Source organism: Danio rerio, chromosome 17 (genome assembly GCF_052040795.2).
Source record: "Danio rerio strain M-AB ecotype USA chromosome 17, GRCz13ab, whole genome shotgun sequence".
Classification (NCBI taxonomy): Eukaryota; Metazoa; Chordata; class Actinopteri; order Cypriniformes; family Danionidae; genus Danio; species Danio rerio.
Window position 1 is genome coordinate 15,686,671 of NC_141037.1, and position 24,053 is coordinate 15,710,723.

At 34.8% G+C, this 24,053-nt stretch overlaps 1 protein-coding gene across 10 annotated transcripts in view; it reads right to left on the bottom strand.

The window, feature by feature from the left end:
• The window catches only part of daam1a (dishevelled associated activator of morphogenesis 1a), a 133,070-nt gene that overhangs the window by 32,956 nt on the left and 76,061 nt on the right, over positions 1-24,053 (bottom strand). For all 10 annotated transcript variants that reach the window (XM_087290168.1, XM_087290164.1, XM_087290163.1 and 7 more), the window contains 10 exons: positions 23,184-23,416; positions 15,274-15,363; positions 10,408-10,479; positions 8,679-8,773; positions 6,074-6,407; positions 3,827-3,937; positions 3,633-3,736; positions 3,488-3,554; positions 3,274-3,391; positions 2,137-2,275 (listed from right to left, as the gene is read on the bottom strand). In XM_087290168.1, the coding sequence (XP_087146294.1) occupies positions 2,137-2,275; positions 3,274-3,391; positions 3,488-3,554; positions 3,633-3,736; positions 3,827-3,937; positions 6,074-6,407; positions 8,679-8,773; positions 10,408-10,479; positions 15,274-15,363; positions 23,184-23,369 (1,316 nt within the window). In that variant the 5' untranslated portion in view covers positions 23,370-23,416. The remainder of the gene's footprint in view (positions 1-2,136; positions 2,276-3,273; positions 3,392-3,487; positions 3,555-3,632; positions 3,737-3,826; positions 3,938-6,073; positions 6,408-8,678; positions 8,774-10,407; positions 10,480-15,273; positions 15,364-23,183; positions 23,417-24,053) is intronic.

Below are 24,053 nucleotides of genomic sequence, written 5' to 3' on the forward strand. Positions count from 1 at the left end.
CTGCACATTAAAAAAATCCACATATTCATCGCACTACATTGAACTGATTCATTTTGAATTGTACACACCCACTGTACATATATATGTGTAGCTATGTTCATACATATCTGCATATTTCTGATTATTAATAGCAACCTGTACATATATTCACCTATTGTGAATCTCTGTTCATAGTTAATGCAACCTGTAAATAAGGTTCATAGTACATCCATCTGTAAATATTACCCATAGTTTTTCTATAATTGCACTTTATAACTTATACCTATATCCTGCACATGCTGCTATTGCACTGCTGTTTAGACCTACAGTAAACTGCATTTCATTGCCTTGTACTTTTACAAGTGTAATGACAATAAAGTTGAATCTAATCTAATCTAATCTAATTATGACACCAAGTCTCTGGCACCAACTGGCCGTTTTAGTTGAATATTTACCTTCTCCCAGAACAGGCTTTAACCCACCAATGAACCGGAACAAAAACACACTCAGCAAAATACTAATTAATCAACATTACTACAGAAAATCTAGGACTATATCAATATATTTTTGACGTCACACTTCAATAGTCTGGCACTTGTCTAAAATTGTGATTAGATGCAGTCTGATGAGCTGCTTGCTCAAAAATGGGTCTGGATTACGGATTCTGGGATTATATTTTTCTGACATAAATGACTGAAATCACTAAATTTATTAAATGACACAGTTTTGGAGAGCATTAAAAACTCTGCGTATTAATGAATGAGAAGAAATGAGGACACCAGTGTACAATCAAAGACTTTAGAAAAACAATAGTGAATTATTTGAATAGAACAAACAATATGGGTAACACTTTATTTTGATGGTCAAGTTAAAGAATAGTAGACTGTCTGCTTAATACATGTTGATATGCTCCTTCATGAGAATGAGCACCTCCAAGTCCGAGGCCATGGTGCTCCACAAGAAAAAGGTGGTTTTGGCATCTCCAGGTTGGAGAAAAGTCCTTACCCCAGGTGGAGGAGTTCAAGTATCTTGGGGTTTTGTTTTGCGTGAGATTGACAAGGAGATTGGTGCAGCGGCAGCAGTAATGCGGTTGATGTACCGGTCCGTTGTGGTAAGAAGGAGCTGAGCCGAAAGGCAAAACTCTCGATTTACCGGTGAATCTAGGTACCTACTTTCACCTATGGTCATGAGCTCTGGGTCAAGACTAAAAGGACAAGATCTCAGATACAAACGGCCGAAATGAACTTCCTTCGCAGGGTGGCAGGGCAAACCCTTATAGATGGTCCAGGGTAAGGAGCTCGGAGTAGAGCCGCTGTTCCTCTACATAGAGAGAAGTCAGCTAAGGTGGCTCGGGCATCTGATTCGGATGCCTCCATGACGCCTACCTAGGGAGGTGTTCCAGGCACATCCCACCAAGAGGAGGCCTCGGGAAAGCCCCAGGACATGCTGAAGAGACTATGCCCCGGCTGGCCCGGGAACGCCTTGGGATCCCCCCAAAGGAAGTGTCTGAGAAGAGGGATGTCTGGAGTTCTCTTCTAGGACTGGTGTCCCCATGACCCAGCCCCAGATAAGTGGATGAAAATGCCATGACATGCTCCTTCAACAGACATTTAACTGACTATAGGAACTTTGCAAGTACATGTCAACTTACACTAACCCTAACCTCAAACAGTCAACCTATAATCTAATGAGAATTATTTGGCATGTAGATGCAATGTAACTTAAAATCACAAATCATCAAAATAAAGTGTGACCACAATACTCCTCTACTTGGTAAAAGGGCTTAATTTAAAAAAAAGAGCTGGGTAAAGGAGCTTACACTTACTGGCAAAGTCACCAAATGACTTCAGCACCCAATAAGAGCTCCAGATTTAAAATAAATATTCATTTGTTCACCCTAAAACTATAGCTTTTTAATATTATTTGAGCATAAGAAATATTATTTGTGGGACAGCTCATCTAAGATTGAATTTCTTATTTGGAATATGCTATTTACAGTAAATGACTTCAGTAATGATTTCAGCAATTAGGACTTTGTCTTGAATGTCAGAATCAGCGGTGAAGATGTGTTGCAAATAATATAGTGAGCAGATATGATTGACTTTAGTTAACCATTATGGTGACCAGTGCTGATTGTTGGGAGTATTGTTTACTCACATTCGCACCACGTTTTTGACATCAAAGTTCTCCAGCGGTGCCACATCTGGGTCGAGCCCCTTGTCGTTCTGCAGGATGATCTGCTGGACAATTCTGTCTAGGAGAACCCAGTACTGCACAGTGTTCCCAGTTTTCTTGTCTAAAAAGCAAAAAAGCAAAGATGAAAAATTGTGTTGATGTCATCAACGCATCCTTTTTAAACAAAAGCTTTAATTTGTCAAAACAGGAAATAAGCCAATAAATCAATAAGCCAATAAATAAAAAAATAAAAAAATAAAAAAATAAATAAGCAAGCCATTAAATAAATTAATAAGCTAATAAATAAATAAATAAACAAGTAAGCCATTAAATAAATAAATAAGCTGATAAATAAATAAATAAGCCATTCAATAAACAAATAAGCTAATAAATAAATAAATAAGCCATTAAATAAATAAATAAGCTGATAAATAAATAAATAAGTAAGCCATTAAATAAATAAGATAATAAATAAATAAATAAATAAATAAGCCAATAAATAAATAAGCAAATAAATAAATAAGCCTAAAAATAAATAAGCCAATAAATAAATACAAAATAAATAAATCCAATAAACCAATGAATAAAGCCAACAAAATAAATAAAAATAAATAAATAATTAAATAAGCCAATAAAAAAATAAGCCAATAAATCAATAAGAGAATAAAACAGTAAGCTAATAAATCAATGAATAAATAAGCCAATAAATCAATAAGCCAATAAACAAATACGGCAATAAATAAACACATAAAAATAAATAAATAAGCCAATAAATAAATAAATAATTTAAAAATAAATAATAAATTACATAATATAATATTATAAGTTATAAAATTATAAGATACTAAAAATAATAATAATTATTAAATTAAATAAAATTAATATTTATATAATATATCATTTATTCGTAATTAATTAATTCAATAAAGTTATAATTATTAAAAAATTATACAATTATTTTAATACATTTATTTTACTTTATTATATTAAAAAATATATTTTTGATGTGTTTTTATTTGTAAAATTATTTAGAATTTATTTAATCTATATTTTTTATTCGTTTAAATAAAAACAAAAACTGGTTTACAATAATAAATCAGGGGAAGTGGCATCACTCACAAGGCATATGAAGACAGTGCTGTAAGACGGATATAAAGTGCGGGAAGGCGTCTGTGTGGTTTATCCTCTTCCGGATGAGCTCGAACATCTGAGTGGCACTTTTAGTATCTACATGAACCTGAACCAACCAACCAAACAAACAAACAAACAAACATGAAACGACTCCCAAAACAAAGTAGCTGTATTTACAAACCCATTTAAACCCCAATCGTACGTTTTCAAACCGCTTAGCGAGAGCTAATTCATCTTCATTTCGTAGCATCTCAAAGAAGTCCAAATGCCTGACGAGTAATGAAAGAGCACACGTTAAACTCAGCCAAGCACTTGAGGCCTGCAGTGTCTCGAAATACAGCACTTACCGATCTAACGTGGAGTTTTCATGGGACCGTAATTTATCAATCACTGGTTGGATGCCCAGCATTAGAAACTCATACCGCAAATGAATTCTGAACTCCAAACTGGTCTGTGCACAAAATATTGGAAGTCAAAGAAAAACTCTTGGATGATTTGAATGTAATGAGAGGCAGATGTGTGGGGGGAAAGTAGCGCTTACCTCCCCTGCTCCTTGACTGAGGACGGCGTTGATGAAGGACATGATGGCCGTCTTGAGGTTCACCTCATCTCTGTAGCGGCCCGTACTCCTGTCCAAGTCATTCAGGAGAGTCTGTGTGTGGAAAAAAAACAAGATGAGGAGAAGGAATGAGAACTACAAAGGAGAACAAGCTCTTCGTATTTCATTCACAAATCTCAAGGGTCTTATTTCAGAAGAACAAGAAGGGCCAATTTGGACGTTGCATTCGATTTAAAGGGAGAACTAATAATGTATACAGTTGAAGAATTATTCGCCCTCGTGTACACTTCTTTTTCTTTTACAAATATTTCCCAAATGATGCTTAACAAAGCAAGGAATTTTTCACAGTATTTCCGATAATATTTTTTCTCCTGTAGAAAGTTTTATTTGTTTTATTTTGTCTAGAATAAACGTTTTTATTTTTTTATTTTTAAACCGTTTTAAAGTCAATATTATTAGACTTTTTATTCAATCTTTTTTGCGAAGGTCAACAGCAGGGCTTCTCAATTAGGGGGGTCTGTGGGCCGAACCCGGCCCCTGAGGCAATTTGTTCCAGCCATCCAAATAGTGTGACTAAAACATCAAAAATAAATTTAGTTCAGTCGAAAAAAGCTACAGTCGAAAAAACTACAGCTATAGGCCGCTTTAGTTATGAAGTGACACGCGTCTGTTCAATACAGCACAAGCTGCAGTTGAAGGCTGCACAGAGAGCAAGTCAAGTGACATTAAGCGAGTGGCATGGGCAGCCAAAAACATTTGGATATTTTTGTAGAAAAGCCCTTTTGTAAAATGCACTGATAATGTTAATATAGGGATGCAATGATTAAACGGTTTTACTATTAACCGCGCTTTAATTCATTACGGTTAAATAATCGTAAAGGGTTCTCAACGCCACATTTCTGGTGCGCGGAACGAAACTGCTGCAACTAAACAAAGTTATGTGTGCTAGTTTAAAGTTCCGAGCTTATACCGATTGGACACTGGATTAACTATTGCAGCATGTTGTTCAAATCAAGCGGTCAATGCAAGCAATCAATGCAAGCAGACCTCCAGGTGCACACAGTAGAAATGATCTCACGCTGTAGTGGTGAGAGTTATGCGTGGCTTTTAGTGCACTGTGAACAAAATATACATTAGACGAATTATTACAAATGATTACAATGAATGCATGTGTGAAAGCAGATAATAACAAGTTCATTTAAATTCTTAGCTAATATATAAAATTAACATTGGACAAATACTATTTATTTATTCTTATTCTTATATTTTATTCATTGTTCTGTCATTTATTTTCATTGTAAAATGATCACTCATTTTTAAATCAAAAACATTTTCATTTATTTTTAAATCCAAAGAGAGAAATGATTATTGATTGTTTTGTATTATTATTTTGTGCTGTATTTGGTTACTGAGCAGCAATAAACAACACTTTCAAATATAAGCAGTTTTACTATGATTTTCTAAACTAATAACGATTTGAATTTAATAAATGCATAATAATCGTGATAACCGTGAAACCATGATTATTCTTCAGACTATTATTCTACAACCAAAATCTACAAGAGTTGCATCCCTAATTGTTACGCAGTTTAAGACATAACATATGAATGAGTTTGAATGAGCTTACTTGAGCAATGCACTGCTTTTGTCGTGCTTTAAAATACAAGACTTGAATATGTTTGTACAATGCAGTGATGTTATATAGTTTCAAAATACAACATTATAACGTTTTAATGAAGAAAAAGCCAACATGGGTGTCTTAAGGAGCAAAAATATAGCATATGGGCTTTTATATGCTGTTGTGTCATCACTTATATTACAAGTCATATCTCTCTGGCTCCTCATTTGTGATGCTTTTCATGAACCTGCCCCCATAACAAACTAATTTAATAGCCCTGATCTAGTGGGTCTCTGTTATCTTTATGTGTGCGTTCGCGAGTTCAAGAGACGTGGCTTTGGATGGCAGGAGAGGGATTGTGTTTCAAACATATTATGCTAACCGGTTAGCATTTAGGCAGATCATCTACTGCACCTTTAATGTAAATCAAGAAACTGCTATATTTTTGGAGACTATAATCATACTGTAAAAACTCATAATGGTACAACCCTAAAAAGTACTGTAACAAATAATTTAAACAATTAAAATAACTTAATATAAAATAAATAGTAGCATTATCTTCAATACTAGTGTTTAATGACACCTCGATCCCCAATTCTTGACTTGCCCACCTGAAAGCGCGTCCGCTCGCAGGCAAACTTCTGATAATGCAGCATGGCTTCCAGAATTTTCTTGTGTCCTCCAGGAACCAAACAAACAGCACCCATGATCTCCAGAACAGCCACTTTAGTCTTGATGTTCTCGGTGGCCAGGCTTTGAGCAATGATGTTGATGCTTTCTGAATGCGAGAGCACGTGCGCTCGGCCCTGAGAGTTGTTCATCAGGGCTTTAATGCAGCCGATGAGCGACGTGTGGATCTGCGATTCGGTCGTCTCATAGTCCATCGTTTTCAGAAAATTTAAGATGCACGTCAGGCCATCCTGGTCTATGAAGCGCGTCACGAACCTTGAGATGAAGTCAAGCAGATCAAAACACATTTTTTAAATCGTATGGAAAATTTAAGCTTAATGTCCTGAGATTTAAGTGCATATTCTGGTGTTATTTCAGAGACGGTTGCATGAGGGAAAAAAACGGAGGGCCATGCAAAATTAAGCTGGAGGCTTTGTACATGGTTTCTAGGGGACAGCAATACAAATTCTTAATCATTATCGCAGCTGTCAGAGTGGCTTTAAACACATCAATTATTTGAAACTTGAAATTAACCAAAACAAGTACATTTATTAAGTGGAGATAAAACTATTCTTTAGTTGTTTTTGTCATTTTTAGTATTTTTAGCTTCATGTAGGTTTTTGTTTTCAATTTTATGTTTTAGACATGGGATGCATAAACTGGTATAAACAATAAATAATTCCAATGCTAAACGTTTTTACACAAATATGTTTCTACACATATACTGTGTATATATATATATATATATATATATATATATATATATATATATATATATATATATATATATACATACATACATACATACATACATACATACATACATACATACATACATACATACATACATACATATATATAGTACATTCAAATACATTTTTTTTTTCTTGTTTAACCTACCCATTTAAAATGAGCTGAAACAACACATTTCTTGAGATTTCATTGGGACAAAGAATTTTTTTATGTTCAATCCACATAAATTTGTTAAAAGTGTTAAGTTAACTCAATTTGTGTTGGGACAACATGAATGAATTGTGTGGCATTTTTACAGAGTATAAAAACACACTGCATGCAGTTACATATTTGAATATAAATACGCTAATAAATAAATATATAATGCATCTGTATAAAATTAATAAAATATTTATTTCAATTAAAAATTCTAACATTTGAAAAATTTGATATTGTGACATTTTATTTTTCTGCGATACATATTGCAATATGAACACAGTTTTCTTGGGTGTCTAACAGAATTCAGGTAGCGAAAGTGAATAAATCACAATGCAAAAAAATGCTTTTCTTACTTTGCTTTGTCTTGTTTCAAGTCCAAATATTGAAAAATTACTAGATCAAGTAAAAATATTGTTTTGTTTGCAACTTCAGAAGAAATGAGGCTAAATTTAGAATTTTTCCAAAATACAAGCAAAATTAGCAGCCAGTGGGGAAAGTAAAAGAATCTTATTCTCGCTTTGAAATGTAAATATTTGGACTAGAAATAGGACGTAAATGCCAAGCAAGAAAAACATTTATTTTTTTTCCGCACAAATTTTGTATAAATACAGTAAATAAATACAAGACAGGAGCTACAGAAAACTATAATCCAGACTCAACATTGCACATCTTGCGATGTGACTTTTGTGGATGTGCACATTGCGATATCAATGCTGAAACGAATATATTGTGTAACCCTAATAAATACATACACACAATACTTTATTGATGTATTACAATATTTATTAGGGATGTGCAATATTAGAAAATTCCTTAAGTATTGTGATTTTTTGTTTTTTGCAACATTTATTGCAGTATGATTACAATTACCTTGACTTAAATAGCTCTTTTGGAAATAATTGATCATTTTAGCTCAAGTGGGATGATTTAGAAAGAGAGTGAATGATGCATTAAATATAATAAGCAAATTACAAGCATACATGAATGCAATAAAGCAAAGATTAAAGTGAAATACACAGGGTTTATGGTTTTCTAGTCGAACAGCATTCAGGTGCAGAGATTAAATCATCAAATTCAAAATAGCACTACATAGTCTTTATTTTATAGCGAAAAAATGAACAAGATTGCTCTTTATCATGGTTACAAATGTTATCATGCAAATAATAAACTTTCCATGATTAAACTCTGCAGTGACACCAAAAAATCCTATGTGTTCTAAATGTGGCTCCTGGTCAGCTATAAAACCAATTCCTGCTATGTGAATATTGCAGATGAGCATATTGCTATATAGATGCAGAAACGATAAATCATGCAGCCCTATTAATTATGTTAAAGTATTTAACTACATACTGTTGCTGTATATTTGATGTGGTCTGCTTCTTTATATATGATGCAAAGATTTCTTCACGCAAATAAAACTGAATCACTCTGCTGTGAAGAACTGAGTAGCAGATTTAATAGTCTGCAAAGTCAACATACTGCAAGCACTATATAAATACACTTAGCACTAATGAAACACTTTTTTTTATCAGTATTTGAAACTAATGCCACAGGTATGAAATGAGGAACAGTAAATGTGATTGCTCAAGATAGTACCTCATGGGCTGTGTGCGGAGAGCAGTTTTCAGGCTCTCTATGGTTTTATTCCTCTCCTCCTCATCCTCCTTCTCCAGAGCTAGCAAAGACTTCCTCTGGTGAGATTTAACACAGATGCAAATAATTAATGGACTGACCAAAGTTTACAATACCAGAGTTTTGGTAAAGTTTGTAACAGTAAACAAACAGAAATAAATAAATAAATAAATAAATAAATAAATAAATAAATAAATAAATAAATAAATAAATAAAAGTAATAAACTAAACAACCAAACAAAAACAAATAAATACAATTAATAAAAAATAAATAAAACCAAAAGAAACAAACAAATAAATATGACAGTAAACAAACAGTAAACAAAGAAGTAAAAAATCTAACACAAATTAAACAAAAAATAAATAAATAAAGTAAAAAATCCAAAATAAACAAATAAATAAACAAATAATAAACAAAAAACAACCAAACAAAATTAATTAATTAAATAAATAAAATTAAAAACGAAAATAAAATAATTAAGACGAAAACTAACACAAATAAATAAATAAACTAATTAATTAACCAAAAAAACAAACAAAAATTAATTAATTAATAAATTAAATAAAATAAAATAAAAAACTAAAATAAAATAAATAAGACTGAAAACAAAATAAATAAACAAATAAATAAATTAATTTATAAATGAAAAACAAAAAGAATTAAATAAATAATCCAAAACAAGCAAATAAATAAAACTAAATAAATAAACCAAGAGCAAAACAAACAAATAAATTAATTAATTTATAAACCAAAAACAAACAAAAATAAATAAAATAAATAATACAAAATAAACCAATAAATAAATAAACTAATTAATAAACCAAACACAACCAAACAAAAATAAATAAATAGATACAATAAATAATCCAAAACAAATTAAATTAATTAAAGAAAGAAAGAAAAACAAAACTTCAACAAAACAAATAAAATAAATAAGACCAAAACAGATAAACCAATTAATAAATAAATAAAAACCAATAAAAAATAAATAAAATAAATAATCCAAAACAAACAAATTAATCATTTAATTAATTTAAAAACCAAAAAAACAAAAAGAATTTAATTAAATAATCCAAAACAAACAAATAAATAAAAATAACTAAATAAATAAACCAAACTCAAAAACAAATAAATTAAATTTATCAATTAATCAAAAACAAAAAAATTAAAATTAAAAAAATCAAAACCAAACAATTAAATAAATTAAATAATTAAATAAACCAAAAAACAAACAAATAAGAAAACAGTAAACAAAACAGTGAAGAAACTGACATAAAAAATAAATAAACTAATTAACAAAAACAAATCAAATAAATCAGATAAACAAACCAATAACACACAAATGTATAAATAAAATTAAATAAAACCCATCAATCAAAAATCAAATAAATAAATAAATATATCTTTTTAAATCAATTATACTAAATAAAAAGTGTGTCAGCATCAGGAATTTATAGCTTCAGCCATAATCTTTTTTGATGAGCATCAGCGCTCTTTGCTCCATGAAATATTTACAGTTGTTTCCCACCCGATAAACACCTACATCCCCAACAGCTTCCTCAAGGGCAACACATGGGAGTTTAATGACCTCCTCTTGACTAAGAGTCTCTCATGTCCTCAGGGTAAAGACGGAAATTAGCGCGGCCAGGAAAGTGTTTAGTGTTTGCTGTCTAGTCTGTTAGTCATACTTACAGCAGCCATAGAATTGATCTGATCGATGTAGAATTCAGGCCAGCTGGTCGCCCCTTTATTCTCTTCCTGTTCCTATAAGGGAAAATAAATTATATATAAAAAATTGCAAAGATAAAATAAATCAATTATTAGAAATGACCAGGGCCAGATGGAATCTGCGGACGATTTTTGCTATTTCTGCAGAGAATTTTGGTAAAAATCTGCGGATTTATGCGGAATTATTTTGGGAGTATCCAGTGGAGTATCACAATTAAAACCTTAATATATTAAATAAAAAGCAATACATTACTGAATAAAAACTGAATAAATTTAGATTTACACATTTACTCAAGTATATAAACAGAATTAATGATGGGCTAAAAATCTGCGGAATTCTGCATGCACAGATTCTGTCTGGCCCTAGAAATGACCTATTAAAACTATTATGTTTAGAAATGTGTTGAAAACATCTCTCCGTTAAACAGAAATTGAGGGGGAAAAAAAATCAACAGGGGGCGAATAATTCAGGAGGCTAATAATTCTGACTTCAACTGTATTTGATTTCTGTATTTTAAATTTTAGGTGATCTGTGTAACGTGTTTTATCTTTGGTAAAATATTATCTAATTACATCTTTAGTGATTTTTCAACTAATTACACTGTTTTGTCCCAATAGGTGGATTTAGAGGTTTTTGCAAAAAAAAAAAAAAAAACACAAGTGGATTTAGCTTCTTTTGACGCAAAAGAAAATCTACCTTGGTAAAAAACAAAGAATTGTCTAAAGTTACATTTTGGAGAAAAAAGCTAATTTATTTACCAGCTAATAACTTTATCGATACCAATTAAATGAAACTTCTGAACCTAATCACAGAAGCCTGATAGAAATGCTCATTTACAAGAAAAGAAGTCTGATGGATTTAGAGGGTTTTGCATCTAAACTCTTATATACATATACAAAATATTATATTTATATGTTTTATTTAAAAAAATATTGATTTATTTATTTGTATTTATTTAATTAATTGGTTTAAATGCATCTACCAAAACCCTTTTCTTTCAGTCATTCATTCGTTCATTTTCTTGTCGGCTTAGTCCCTTCATTAATCCGGTGTCGCCACAGCGGAATGAACCGCCAACTTATCCAGCAAGTTTTTACGCAGCAGATGCCCTTCCAGCTGCAACCCATCTCTGGGAAACACACTCTCATACACTACCGACAATTTAGCCTACCCAATTCACCTGTACCGCATGTTTTTGGACTTTGGACCCGGAGGAAACCCACGCGAAGGCAGGGAGAACATGCAAACAGAAACGCCAACTGAGCCGAGGTTCGAACCAGCGACCTTCTTGCAGTGAGGCGAACGTGCTACCCACTGCGCCACTGCCTCGTCCTTTTCTTTCAGTACCAAAGCATTTTAGTTTATATTAGCTTAACTTTGCAGAAATACTTCCATCAAAGTTTTTTTCTTTTAATATTCAGCACCACAGCAATTTATTCCACCTAATCAAAACAGTTGTGCATAACCCTGCAAAAACACTTCCACCAAACCTGTGTCTGAGAAGAATGAGTATTCAGTGTTCTCCCAGCTCAATAAAACACTGAATGCAGCCTGTGGGCCAGCTACACCTGCGAGACCTGAATCAAACCTCCTCCCAGTGGAGTTTTGGGCTCTGAACAACACATGGAACCACGGCCGTGCAGAATAATGAGCGCTAAAACTACTGTCAAGATGTTGAGGCCAAAGTACTTTCGAACGTCTGCTACGAACTATTTGCGTTCATGATACCTATAACGAGAACTTTCTCACCCTTCTCCTTGGTCTCAAGCTATACTTTTATTAATCTCAAAGCGCCCACGGTGTAAAATAGTTGAGTTAAATTGTATAATTGCAGAATGCGGTTATAAAACAATGGGTGGGACTTGTTAAATAAGATTCCTGGAAGCATATAGGCTCATGTGGTGCACGAAACCCCCCCCAAAACAAGTCCAATTCCCAACTCAAAACTTATCCTGGCCAGCACAAGTCAATGTGGAACAGAAAGGGCGAGCAGCTGCTGTATTATAGACACTTGAGCGCAGTGCTAAACACTGTGGCATTGTTTTCTGACCCCGGCCTTTGTATTAGGAGCTTTAAAGAGTCAGTTACTCTGGGAAAAGGCATGTTTTGGAGCGAGTTGGAGCCTTTAACACTCTGCCAGAGCCATTGACTCAACACTGCCAGAAGAGAATTGCTGAAGCTCAGAGTTTTGAGGCTGTTTTCAGGTAACAAGCAGCATGTCAGACAAGGAGTCAGCGGTGGACACACACACACACACACACACACACACGTGATTGTGTGAGTGGAGAGCAGAGATTTGATGAGCTCAAGAACACTACAGTAAGCAGAGATCTGTGCTGTGTGGAGGAACACATGATGACTGTCTGACTGATGATTGCAGTTTAATAACCCAATCAGAATCAGTCCATCTATTCATTCGTCCATTTATCATCCATCTGTTCGCCTATGCGTGTTAATATTTCCAACTGCCTATCTATCAATCTCTCTCTCCATTCATCCATCCATCTCTTTCTTTCTTCTTCCATCTATCCGTCCATCTATCCCTCTCCCCAACTTTCCATTTATCCATCTATCCATTCACCAATCTCTCACTCTCTCCCCATCCATGCATCTCTCCATACATCAATCTCTCTCTCTCCATCCATCCATCCATCCATCCATCCGTCCGTCCGTCTATTCATTCATCCATGCATCTATAATTCTCCATCCATCTATACACTCGTCTCTCTATCCATTCATCCATCCATCCATCTCTCTCTCCATCCATCTGTCCATCCATATTTCTCCATCCATCCTTAACTTTCTCCCAATCTCTCCATCTATTCATCTCTCTTTTCATCCATTCATCCGTCTCTCTCTCTCTATTCATTCATCCACCTATCCATCTCTCTCTTCATCCATTCATCCATCCGTCTATCTTCAACCATCCATACATCAGTTTCTCTCTCTCCATCCATCCATCCATCCATCTCCCTCTATCCATACATCTATATCCATTTATCTATCTATCTCTCTCAATTTTTATCCATAGGTCCATCCATCCATCTCTCTTTCTCTATTCATTTGTTTCTCTCTCTCTCTCCATCCATCTCTCTATATACATCCATCCATCTGCCTATGTGTCAATCCATCTAACTGCCTATCCATCAATCTCTTTCTCTCTTCATCCATCTATCCATCTGTCTATCCATCCATATTTTTTTCATCCATCCATACACCCATCTCTCTCCATCCATCCATCCATCCATCCTTATCTTTCTCCCCATCTCTTTATCCATTTCTTTTCATCCATTCATTCATCCATCTCTCTCTCCATCCATTCATCCGTCTGTCCCTCTCTCCATCTATTCATCCAACCGTCTCTCTCCATCCATCCATACATTAGTTTCTATCCATACATACATTTCTCTCTGTTTATACATCTATATCCATCCATCCATATATCTCTCTTTCAATCTCCATTTGTTTCTCTCTCTCCACCCATCTATCTATCTATCTATCTATCTATCTATCTATCTATCTATCTATCTATCTATCTATCTATCCATCTTTCTCCATGTAGTCTTCTGTCTCGATCCATCCATCTATCTGTCTCCATCTCTCTTCATCCATCCACCCATCCATCCACTAACCCATCCATCCATTCATCCATCCGTTTCGCTCTTCCTCCATAGATCCATTCATCTGTCTCTCTCTCTCTCCCCATGCATCCGACCATCAGTCTACCATCCATCTCTTTACTCATCTATCCATCCATCCATCCATCCATCCATCTGTTTATCTATTCATCCATTGACTTGCTTGTCTAGCAAGTAAGTAGGTAGGTTTGTAAGTAGGTAAGTAACTAGGTTACTGGGTAAATAAGTAAGTAGGTAGGCAAGTATGTAAGTAGGTAAATAGGTAAGTAGGTAAATAAGTAGGTAGGTAAGTAAGTAAATAGGTAGGTAAGTATGTAAACAGGTAAGTAGGTAAATAAGTGGGTAGGTAAATAAGTGGGTATGTAAGTAAATAGGTAGGTATGCAAGTATGTAAACAGGTAAGTAGGTAAATAAGTAAGTACATGGATAAGTCAGTAAGTGCTTTATAATTATTTTAGTGTTTTACATTATTATGATTTCTTTTCTTATTGTTATTATAAGTTCATCTAAATTATTGCATTTTCCTAATCTGTGTTCACTCGATGAGATTTTACTATAGTTTCCATTTTAAGGTCAGCGGTCCCTTGGGATCTGACAGACATAACCCATAAAAAGATTTAAGGAAAATAAAAACCTTGAAATTTCATCTCCACCAGTGTATTAGCTTACAAAGCTTTGATACGTCACAGCCATAAATGTTTGCTTTTTTATATTGTAAATATAACATAAGTTTTTTAGGGGACAGCAGGTCAGCAGCTGAAGACTGAACCCCTGGTGTGAAGTGACCAGGTAAACGCTCTTGATCTCTGCTTCTCTCATGCTCTTTATTCCCCCGGTGTAAAAAACGTCTCCAATAAACGTGGCTCTACAGAGTGTGACAGGACAGCCTGGGTTCTGTTACCTCTCACTCCTCAGAACCAAATCACACGTACTGTGAAAATAAACCCTCGCACTCAACACCACTTTATTGTCCTGGAACCAAGTATGTGCTCCAACGGCACCGTTTACATTGCATCCTTTTTTGGGTGAACAGTGAGACTAAGAAATATTCGTTCATTTACATTTAGATGCTGAGTTTCAGATTGCAGACTCCACTGGAAACAGAGCTGTTTTGGGAATGGTTAAAGTCGGGTAATGCTTTTTGACATGGTCTTGCTTAAAAAAAAAAAAAGTTTATTGCTGATGTCTTACCTTTTTCTTGCTACAGTAGATTTGCCATTTCTTCTCGGCAGGCAGGGCAAACATGGCCGCTCTATGTTTCTCTGTGAGATCCAGCTCATCCTGTAAGAGAAAGAGACACGAAGTGAGGTTTTAAGATAATGTATGCTTTAATTTGTTTAAAAATTTGCAATTAAAATGTATTAAAAATAATAAACATTTTTGAAAAATATATTACATTTTGGTAAATATACAAAGAGAAAAAATAAATACCTTTCAAAGTACACGCATTGCATAAAAAATGTTTTGTGTAGAAAAATGTATAAAATATAAATTTAATAAAATAATATTAAATATTTTTTATTATAAATGAAATTAAAACTGTATTAAAATTAAAGAAAAAATGTAAATTAAATAAATTTAATAAACTATAAAATAAATTAAAAGAAAACAAAAAAACTAAAACAATAAAAATAAAAATATACTGTGTTTTGATGTTAACATCAGTTTTGTGTTGGAAAAAGTATAAAACATATTTAATAAAATAATATAAAATTAAAATTAAATGAAAATAAATAAAAAAGTTTAATTGAATTAAATGAAAATAAACTAATTAAAATTAAATACATTAATGTTAAAGTAAAATAAACAAAACTAAATTAACTAATTAATAAATAAATTAAAACTAAATAATAATAAAATTAAATCAATTAAAATAAAATTAAATGTAATAAAAAAATTAAATTAAAGCAAAACAAAAAACAATGTCAACTATAATTTCGTAAATAAACAAATAGATATAAAATAAATATATTACAAAGTAAATGCATTGCATAATGTGTTGTGTAGGAAATTGTATAAAACATATTTAATAAATTAATATTAAATTAAAATTCAATTACAATAATTACAAATTGAATAAAAACTAAATTCTAAATTTGATTACAAATTAAATTAATTCACAATTAATAATTAAATAAAATAAAAAAAATCAAATTAAATTAAAACAAATTTTAAAAATATATGCTATGTTTTGGTACATAAATAAATGGACATCAATTAAATACCAAACAAAATAAATTAATTGCATAAAAATATATGTTGTTTGCAGAAAAATTTATAAATTATTTTAATGTACAATAAATAAACTCCAAAGATAACTTTTAATGTTTGCATGTATACATTCAGAAACGTGATAGTATATACAAGAGGCACTTTAAACAATAAAATTAAGTCTATTTTAAATGTTTCAAAATAAAATACATAGGTATCTTTGCCTTTACCTGTACTTGACAGAAAATAATAAGTGATAAAGCTAAATGTTATAATATTTTAACAATGTATTAGTTAGTAAAGCTATTGCTGTGAAATGGGTAAAACCTAGCAGCATGAAGACCAGTGGAAAAGACTTAAATTACAATTAATTTGTATTTTGGATGTTTAAAATGTCATGAAATGATTGTTCCATGTTTCAAATATACACGCACGCACGCACACGCACATGCACGCACACGCACGCACAGCATATATATAGCATATCCAATATTTGTTTTGGCAGTGACACACACACACCCAGCCACGAGGCCTGACAAAACCAACATGACTGAAAGTCTGACATCAGCCTCTGGATATCGCTGACCCTCAAGCGGAGGTTAATTTCCCACAATTTCGTGTGTGAGAGAGGGCCCTTGTTTCCTCGTGGCAAGAAAAGATTTAGTCATGTAAACCATCAATTAATGCCTGCACACTCCTGTGACCTCCGCACATTCCCATGATGCACTTCTGCAGTGAGCTGGTCCTATTCAGTCCAGATGTTCGGGCACAAGATAATTAACATCATGTGAGACACACACACACACACAGGTCCCGGGACCACTTTAACAGGCTGCATAAGGAAATAATGAGGACAAACAGAATGAAAAATACAGGGAAATCGTATAATCCAACTCATAAGTACTGATGTATATTTGAGCAAAGATTCCAGAGCAAGAACATCACATCCAGACACCTCATCTACTGCGGAGGCAGGCAGGTCACAATCTGATCTTCTCCAAATCAGCAGCTCTTACAGTACGTTCTCTCTCTTTAGGTCTCTGTGAGATAAACCTGAAATGGGATTTTCTTCTGCTAGGCTTTACTTGGACTTGGTTCGGTACGTTATGGTTCGGTATCCTTTTATGGCCATTACCATCGTCAAAAAGTACCAAAAAGCGAACAGTACCATACCACTTTTTGGGTACCCTTTCTAAAGGGTACCTAGCACCACAAAAGGGTACCAAAAGGCGGAGCTAGTTGCACAGCTGAATGCTATTGGTTTACAGAGAACGTCACTAGTGTGTGCACAAAGAGAATGAAAACAAAGGAACCGCCATTTTTAAATGCACAGCCGAAACATTACACCAATATACTATATACATATAATAACGAGACCAGGTGGACCTGAGTCCAAACAAAACTTGTCGTCAACTTGATGAACAGAAACAAAGCTAAGAAGAACAAAATCTGCTGTGTTCTGTTGTTTTACGAGGCTGTCTAAAGTGCAAGCGGTTTCACTTTCTCCAGAGAGCTTGCTGCATGTCCATATTAGAAATAACAAACTTCTTGAACTGATGATAATAACGTGTGCGTGATTATTGAAGTAGACAATTGCGAGAGTGTAGAGCAGAAAAATAAAGGAGAAGCCGGAAAAACAAAGGAGCAAATGATTCTTTCAGCAACCTAAAAGATGAAGAAACTGCCATGTTTAATTATTATCATCACCTTTTAGACTATTATGAACTCGCAATGACGGAATTACTCTCTAACAGAGATTACATGTGCTGGTGAAGATTAAAGATACAGATGAGAGGTTTGCACTCACTGGGTTACTGTACATGTTGCGTATTGTTTTTGAATACAAATAAGGACTAAATATATGCTGTGTGTAGTTTATCTGTAATTGGTAACATGGGCTGTATGTGTTCATATATGTTGCATTTATTTATTTCATCTAATTGCAGACGTTACAGTAGGCTTTTATCATTCATTGAACTGCAGTAATAATCAAATCGTGTTCAAAGAAAGGTTAATAATAAACATTTATACAGAAGTATTTACAGTATATGTATAAAGCATCTGTTTTTGTGAGAAGTGCTTCTCATATGATATATAAATGACCCGTACAGCTTTACTGTAGACATTTACTCAAGCGAGAATGACTTCGGTGCTTATGATAAGGTGTTGTTTGTTTACCTTCAAGCTCTGCTTTCTTCAGTTGTATGAAGCGTCATGCTTGCACGTGAAGCAGCCGGTGAGCGCCAGCACACACATATTATGTACATCTCGACCAAAGACTATAGAATAGAAAAAAAGGGACTTTGATCTCGACATGTTGAAGTGTTCCCGCATATGTTTTCATCGAATTCGTTCACAATACTCATCCATCCACAGAGTTTGTAATGTGGTCAAAGTTTAAAAAAATATAAGAATTTACCAGTATTTTGGAATGGATATGTGAATGGTCTTTTCTGGAAAAAATCTATAATGTTCATGCCTGTGTGAGCAGCGCTTTTTCAAATTTACCGGTAAAAAGTCGTTCCGGAAATTCTCAGGATGTATCACTGTGTGAATAGGGGTTATAGACTAAACCTAACTAGGGAATATGCAACAAGTGATGAATAGACACCTTCAAGCAGTGCAGTGTACTACTATACATCCTCTAAAATGACGTTCTACACATACTAGTGTTGTGACAATACTGGAATTCGATACAAATCGGTACTAAAATTTTTAAAATGTCCATTTCCCGCTAACGTTTAAGCGCTGTTGATCACGTTGTGTTCACATGCTCAACAAAAATGACTGTGATTGTCTATGGAGGTCATCAGTTCAATGAACTCAGGCTGTTTACTGAGTGTAACAACAGATACAGAAACACTGGAGTATTTTAAAGCCGTGAACATCAGTCGATTCATCATTGGATTGCTTGTATGTCAACTTATTAACAGACCATTTGTTAAAAATTTTAAATGTATTAATAAAATAAAATGCAATTACACATTTTCACCAAATCGCACAGCTCTAGTAGAAAGAGACCTATCTTAGGCCAAAAATGTAGGATATTATAGTTCGGTACTGACTTTATTAAATGGACTGCTTTCCAACCCTATATGGACAAAATCACAAGCCTGCTAAAAACATTTCCCTGTTAAATCAAGTTAACAGGACACTGACCGAGGACTCAGTCGTGGCTCACTGTGAGTTCTCAAAGTCTCAGCAGGGGACAGGCTGCGTAAGAGACAGAGTCTGGCGCATACAAGTAATCCATGAGCCCATCTGTGCCAGATGCCTGCTGGTCACGCGCTGGTGGGCATGAGGCATACAGACCTTCGCCAACTTGATTGAGTCTGCAGAGATAATGAGCGGACATGCATTGTCTAACATACTCTTTACTGGACCATTAGCAGGGAATGCTCGGATTCCCCATATTATGGAATCCAAGACAAGCTCTGATTCACTCCACAAATGCAGGAATGATAGAGCAAAGCAGTGTTTAACTGAAGAACAGGCATTTTTGCTTTAACTATTCAGATGGGATTATTGTGAATGAACCCACTTAACAGGCTCTGTTTGTGATTTTTGGCCATGTGGGCTTGCGTGCTTATGAACTCTGTTCATCTGCATGTTTTCATCATGGGATACAAAGACAAGGTTCTCTCTGTTTTAATAAGTTATCCTTAACAAGCCTGCCAATATAATGTTTGACAAAACCATAGGTCAAATTAGACTTTCAAAGTGGCTCTTGTTTAAAGATCTACAGTATCAGGCAAAAAGAGAAAGCTGGCTAAAATATTTAACAAAAAATAGACTACCATAGGTGGTGTTTCTATCAATCCATCCATCCATCTATATCCACCCATCAGTAAATCCCTCCATTTATGTATGCATCTAACACTCCATTATGCTTGATTTTTAATATCTGATCACATGGTTTGCTTATTTAAAACTAGTTTAAAACTAGATTAAAGACACATCTCTTTCCATTAGCATACACATAAAACACAAGAGCTGTTAAAATACTAATCTTCTAAAGTATTGTTAGTCTGCATTATTTAGGGCGGGGTGTCCAAACTGGGTCTTGGAGGAACGATGTCCTGCAGATTTTAGCTCCAACTTGCCTCAACACACCTGCAAGGATGTTTCTAGAAAGCCTAGTAAGAGCTTGATTAGCTACCCAGGTGTGTCTGATTGGGGTTGGAACTAAACTTTGCAGGACACCGGCTCTCCAGGACCGAGTTTGGACATGTCTGATTTAGGGCAACCGGAGCCGAGAACACATCCCTAAAGACCTTGGCTGTTTCTCAATTCCAAGAACGCAGAGAACGGACTTGTGTTCTTGTGGAGAGCAGTCTTGCCAGGTGTCCTCGGAAGAACGAACTCAGGAGACCGTGAGGGCAGAGAATGCGTCCTTTGAGAAATGAGATGGTGCGTTCTTCCTGATGGTCATGTCAACTTCACGTGTTTTAAATGGAAATTATTTAAACATTACAGCACTCATACAACGATTTATTGTTTCCCTCCTCTTTAAAAGATATACTTTGCATAAAAACATTATAAATATACTCTGCACAATATAAATAAAACAAATTTTAATACGAATTTCAGCAAACAAACAACCCTTAATGTGTTTATTCCTTTATTAAGATGTTCATGTTAATGTTTACTTTCACCGTTTTATTTAGGGAAACTTCTGAGGTAAATAAGTGATATCTCTGAACTTTAATTAAAAATCTAAATAAAATGCTGCAATTCCCACAATTCCCACAATTCTCGCAATGACTTCTGGGACTTCCAGAACACATCCGAGAAGTTTCACGCGTCCTCCGTACTTGCAGTCTTGAGAATTGGAACTGAACTTAGGCAGCTGATGATGACGTTGCACGAGAACACGAGGACGCAAGACAGCTGAAGAACGCATATTGAGAAACCGCCAGTATAATTTGAACAGCATCTGCGCTTATGTTAGTCTTTTTTTATTATTCCCGAGGTTTCCATAATCCTGGACCAGGCCGTATCCTGAGCAGCTGTTGTGGTGGTTATGGAGGAGTGGAGAGCATTAGACTGATTCTTGTATGACCCCAGTGACAGAAGAGTCCTCGCATTGACCCTTAAGGGACAGCCTGTGTACCAGGCTGTATACCAGCCATATATAAATCATGTTCATTCATCAATCCATCTACATATCCATGTATTTATGTATTCATCCATCCAATTTACCAGCTCTACTACTAGATCCTTCTATCCATCAACCTAGTCATTCATTAACCATCTACTCATTATTCCATCTATCCACCCATTAATCCATCCATCCATCCATCCATATATCAATCATCTGTTCATCTACTTATCCATATATTTATACATCTGTCCAATTCACCAAAATTAATATCCATCCACCCAGCTATTCCTCTTTCCATTAATTTACATTCTACCCATAATTCCACCTATTCACCCATTCATCCACCCAATTTATTAAATTATTATCCATCTATATCTATCTATATCTATCTATCTATCTATCTATCTATCTATCTATCTATCTATCTATCTATCTATCTATATATATATATATATATATATATATATATATATATATATATATATATATATATATATATAAGGGATGTAACGGTATCAGAATTTCACGGTACGGTAATACCTCGGTATGAATGTCACAGTACGGTATTTATTGAATCATTTACAGGAAAAAACAAAACTTATGAAAATACTCCAAAAAAGTGCCAAAAGTGTCAATGACATACAAATTAGCCATCTCTCTGTTAGCTTTGAAACAGGAACTTCAATTTTAATAACAAAAAAATATTAAACCATGTAAAAAAATTAAGTTTCAATTTAGTATTGTTGAAAACTCATCACATTCAACATTTAATCACTCGCTCACTTAGATAGAGATGGGTTTAAAGGAAAATTATCATATAAATATAATCTGGTAAAAGCTGGTATCTCTGGGTATTTACAATGTCCCCTGCAACAGAAAAAAACCCTCTCATTTGGGACTGAGGTTTCTGGGACAGAGAGATATGACTTGGCCCAGGTTGACAGCAGTGGGTAACGTTGTGCATTGTCTTTCCCCCACTTGAGAGGACAAACCATGAGTGAGATAGAGATCTCATGTCTGCATCAATTTGAACAGTGTGCTGTGTTTCTGCAGTCCCCATGACTGATTATTAGTCCTATTCCCCAACTTGCAGGCACGTGCACACACAGGGCTCAACCTGTGCAGTGCAGATGCCCTTTTTAGTCTTGGATAGAAAGTTCCCTTCCAAAATGATCAAAAGTGCCCCCGCGACGCGACATACCCTCCGTCCCCGCTTTACAGTACGCGCGACAACACAGCTGATAAGAACTCGCGCAACAACACCACTATTCAGTACGCGCGCTGCGACAACACCCAGCTCTTTTTCATCCCCGCTTCTAGCAGCACACTCCATTTCCGCATTACTGGATCTATAGCGACAACAGACCGCAAGGGATTATGGCCAAGCCTGGGCTGATGGGAATTGTAGTTTCCGGTACCTCCCGTTCGCTTCATTCGCCTGAGCAAATTTTCTCAGAAGACCTATAGTTTTACCGAGTCATGCGACTATGGTAATATCGAAAAAAATTAATATTGCGGTATGACGGTATTTAATACCGTTACATCCCTAATATATATATCATGTTCATTCAACCATCCATCTACCCAGCCATGTATTTATGCATTCATGTATCCAATTCACAGATCTACCCATCTATCATCTTTCTACCCATCAACCTAGCTATTCATCGCCCTATTCCCATACAAATATTCAACTATGCCCATCCATTCACCTATCCAGTTCAGATCATAGGAAATAAGTAAAACAAAGAAAGTAAACAAAATGGAGTCATGATACAGCACGTACCACCAGTTCAGTGAACATAGCATCCAGCTCCTCAGTGGGGGGCATTGGCAGGGTGGGCTCCATGGTCTGCAGTGTAAAGTTGCTGCCATGACGGAGGCTGTAGGTGATTTCGGGATGATCGCTCCCTTTTAGACAGCAGCAGAGGAATGACAGGCCCCGACCTCCTCGCTTACGTGGGGCCATCATGGCCAGAGGCCCACCAGTCAAATGTGTCTTGCTTGAGCTATGACCCCCTGTCCAAGAAGAAAAAAAAGAGAGGAAATGAAAAGGGGTGACATCAAAGCTACAAATAAAAAAACAAAAACAGTTGCATCCCAGCACAACCATGCACATTTTCTGAATAACACAGCATAAAATTGTACCATCACCCTGGGGTAGTTGCAGCTTTATGTAACATTTGATATATTGAAACTAAAACGTTAATGTACTGTATATGGGTAGTTTACTAAATAGGCAAAAATGCAAAGGGGTTGGCGCCAGTAGCCTAGTGGTACTGTGCACTGACATATAGCACCAACATGCTCACGGTGACCCGAGTTCAATTCCCAACTCGAGGTCTTTTGTCGATCCTTCCTCTCTCTCTGCTCCCAATGCTTTCCTGTCTGAACTCTCTACTGTCCTGTGATAAAAAAAAAGGTGAAAAACCCCTAAAAAATGCAAAAAGAGAAATAGTTTTTACAGCATTAGCTTAAAAATCCTAGAGTGAAAAGTTTGGGGACTACAAAAAAATACATTCGCGCTAATGAGATCACACACGCTTCAGTTTACGTGCATTCACCCCACGCAGCATTGGGGCGTAGCCTGAGGCGCTCTAATGCTAATGTTTAGCATTCTAGCAGAGAATGCCAAAATGCTGTCCAAACACTGGCA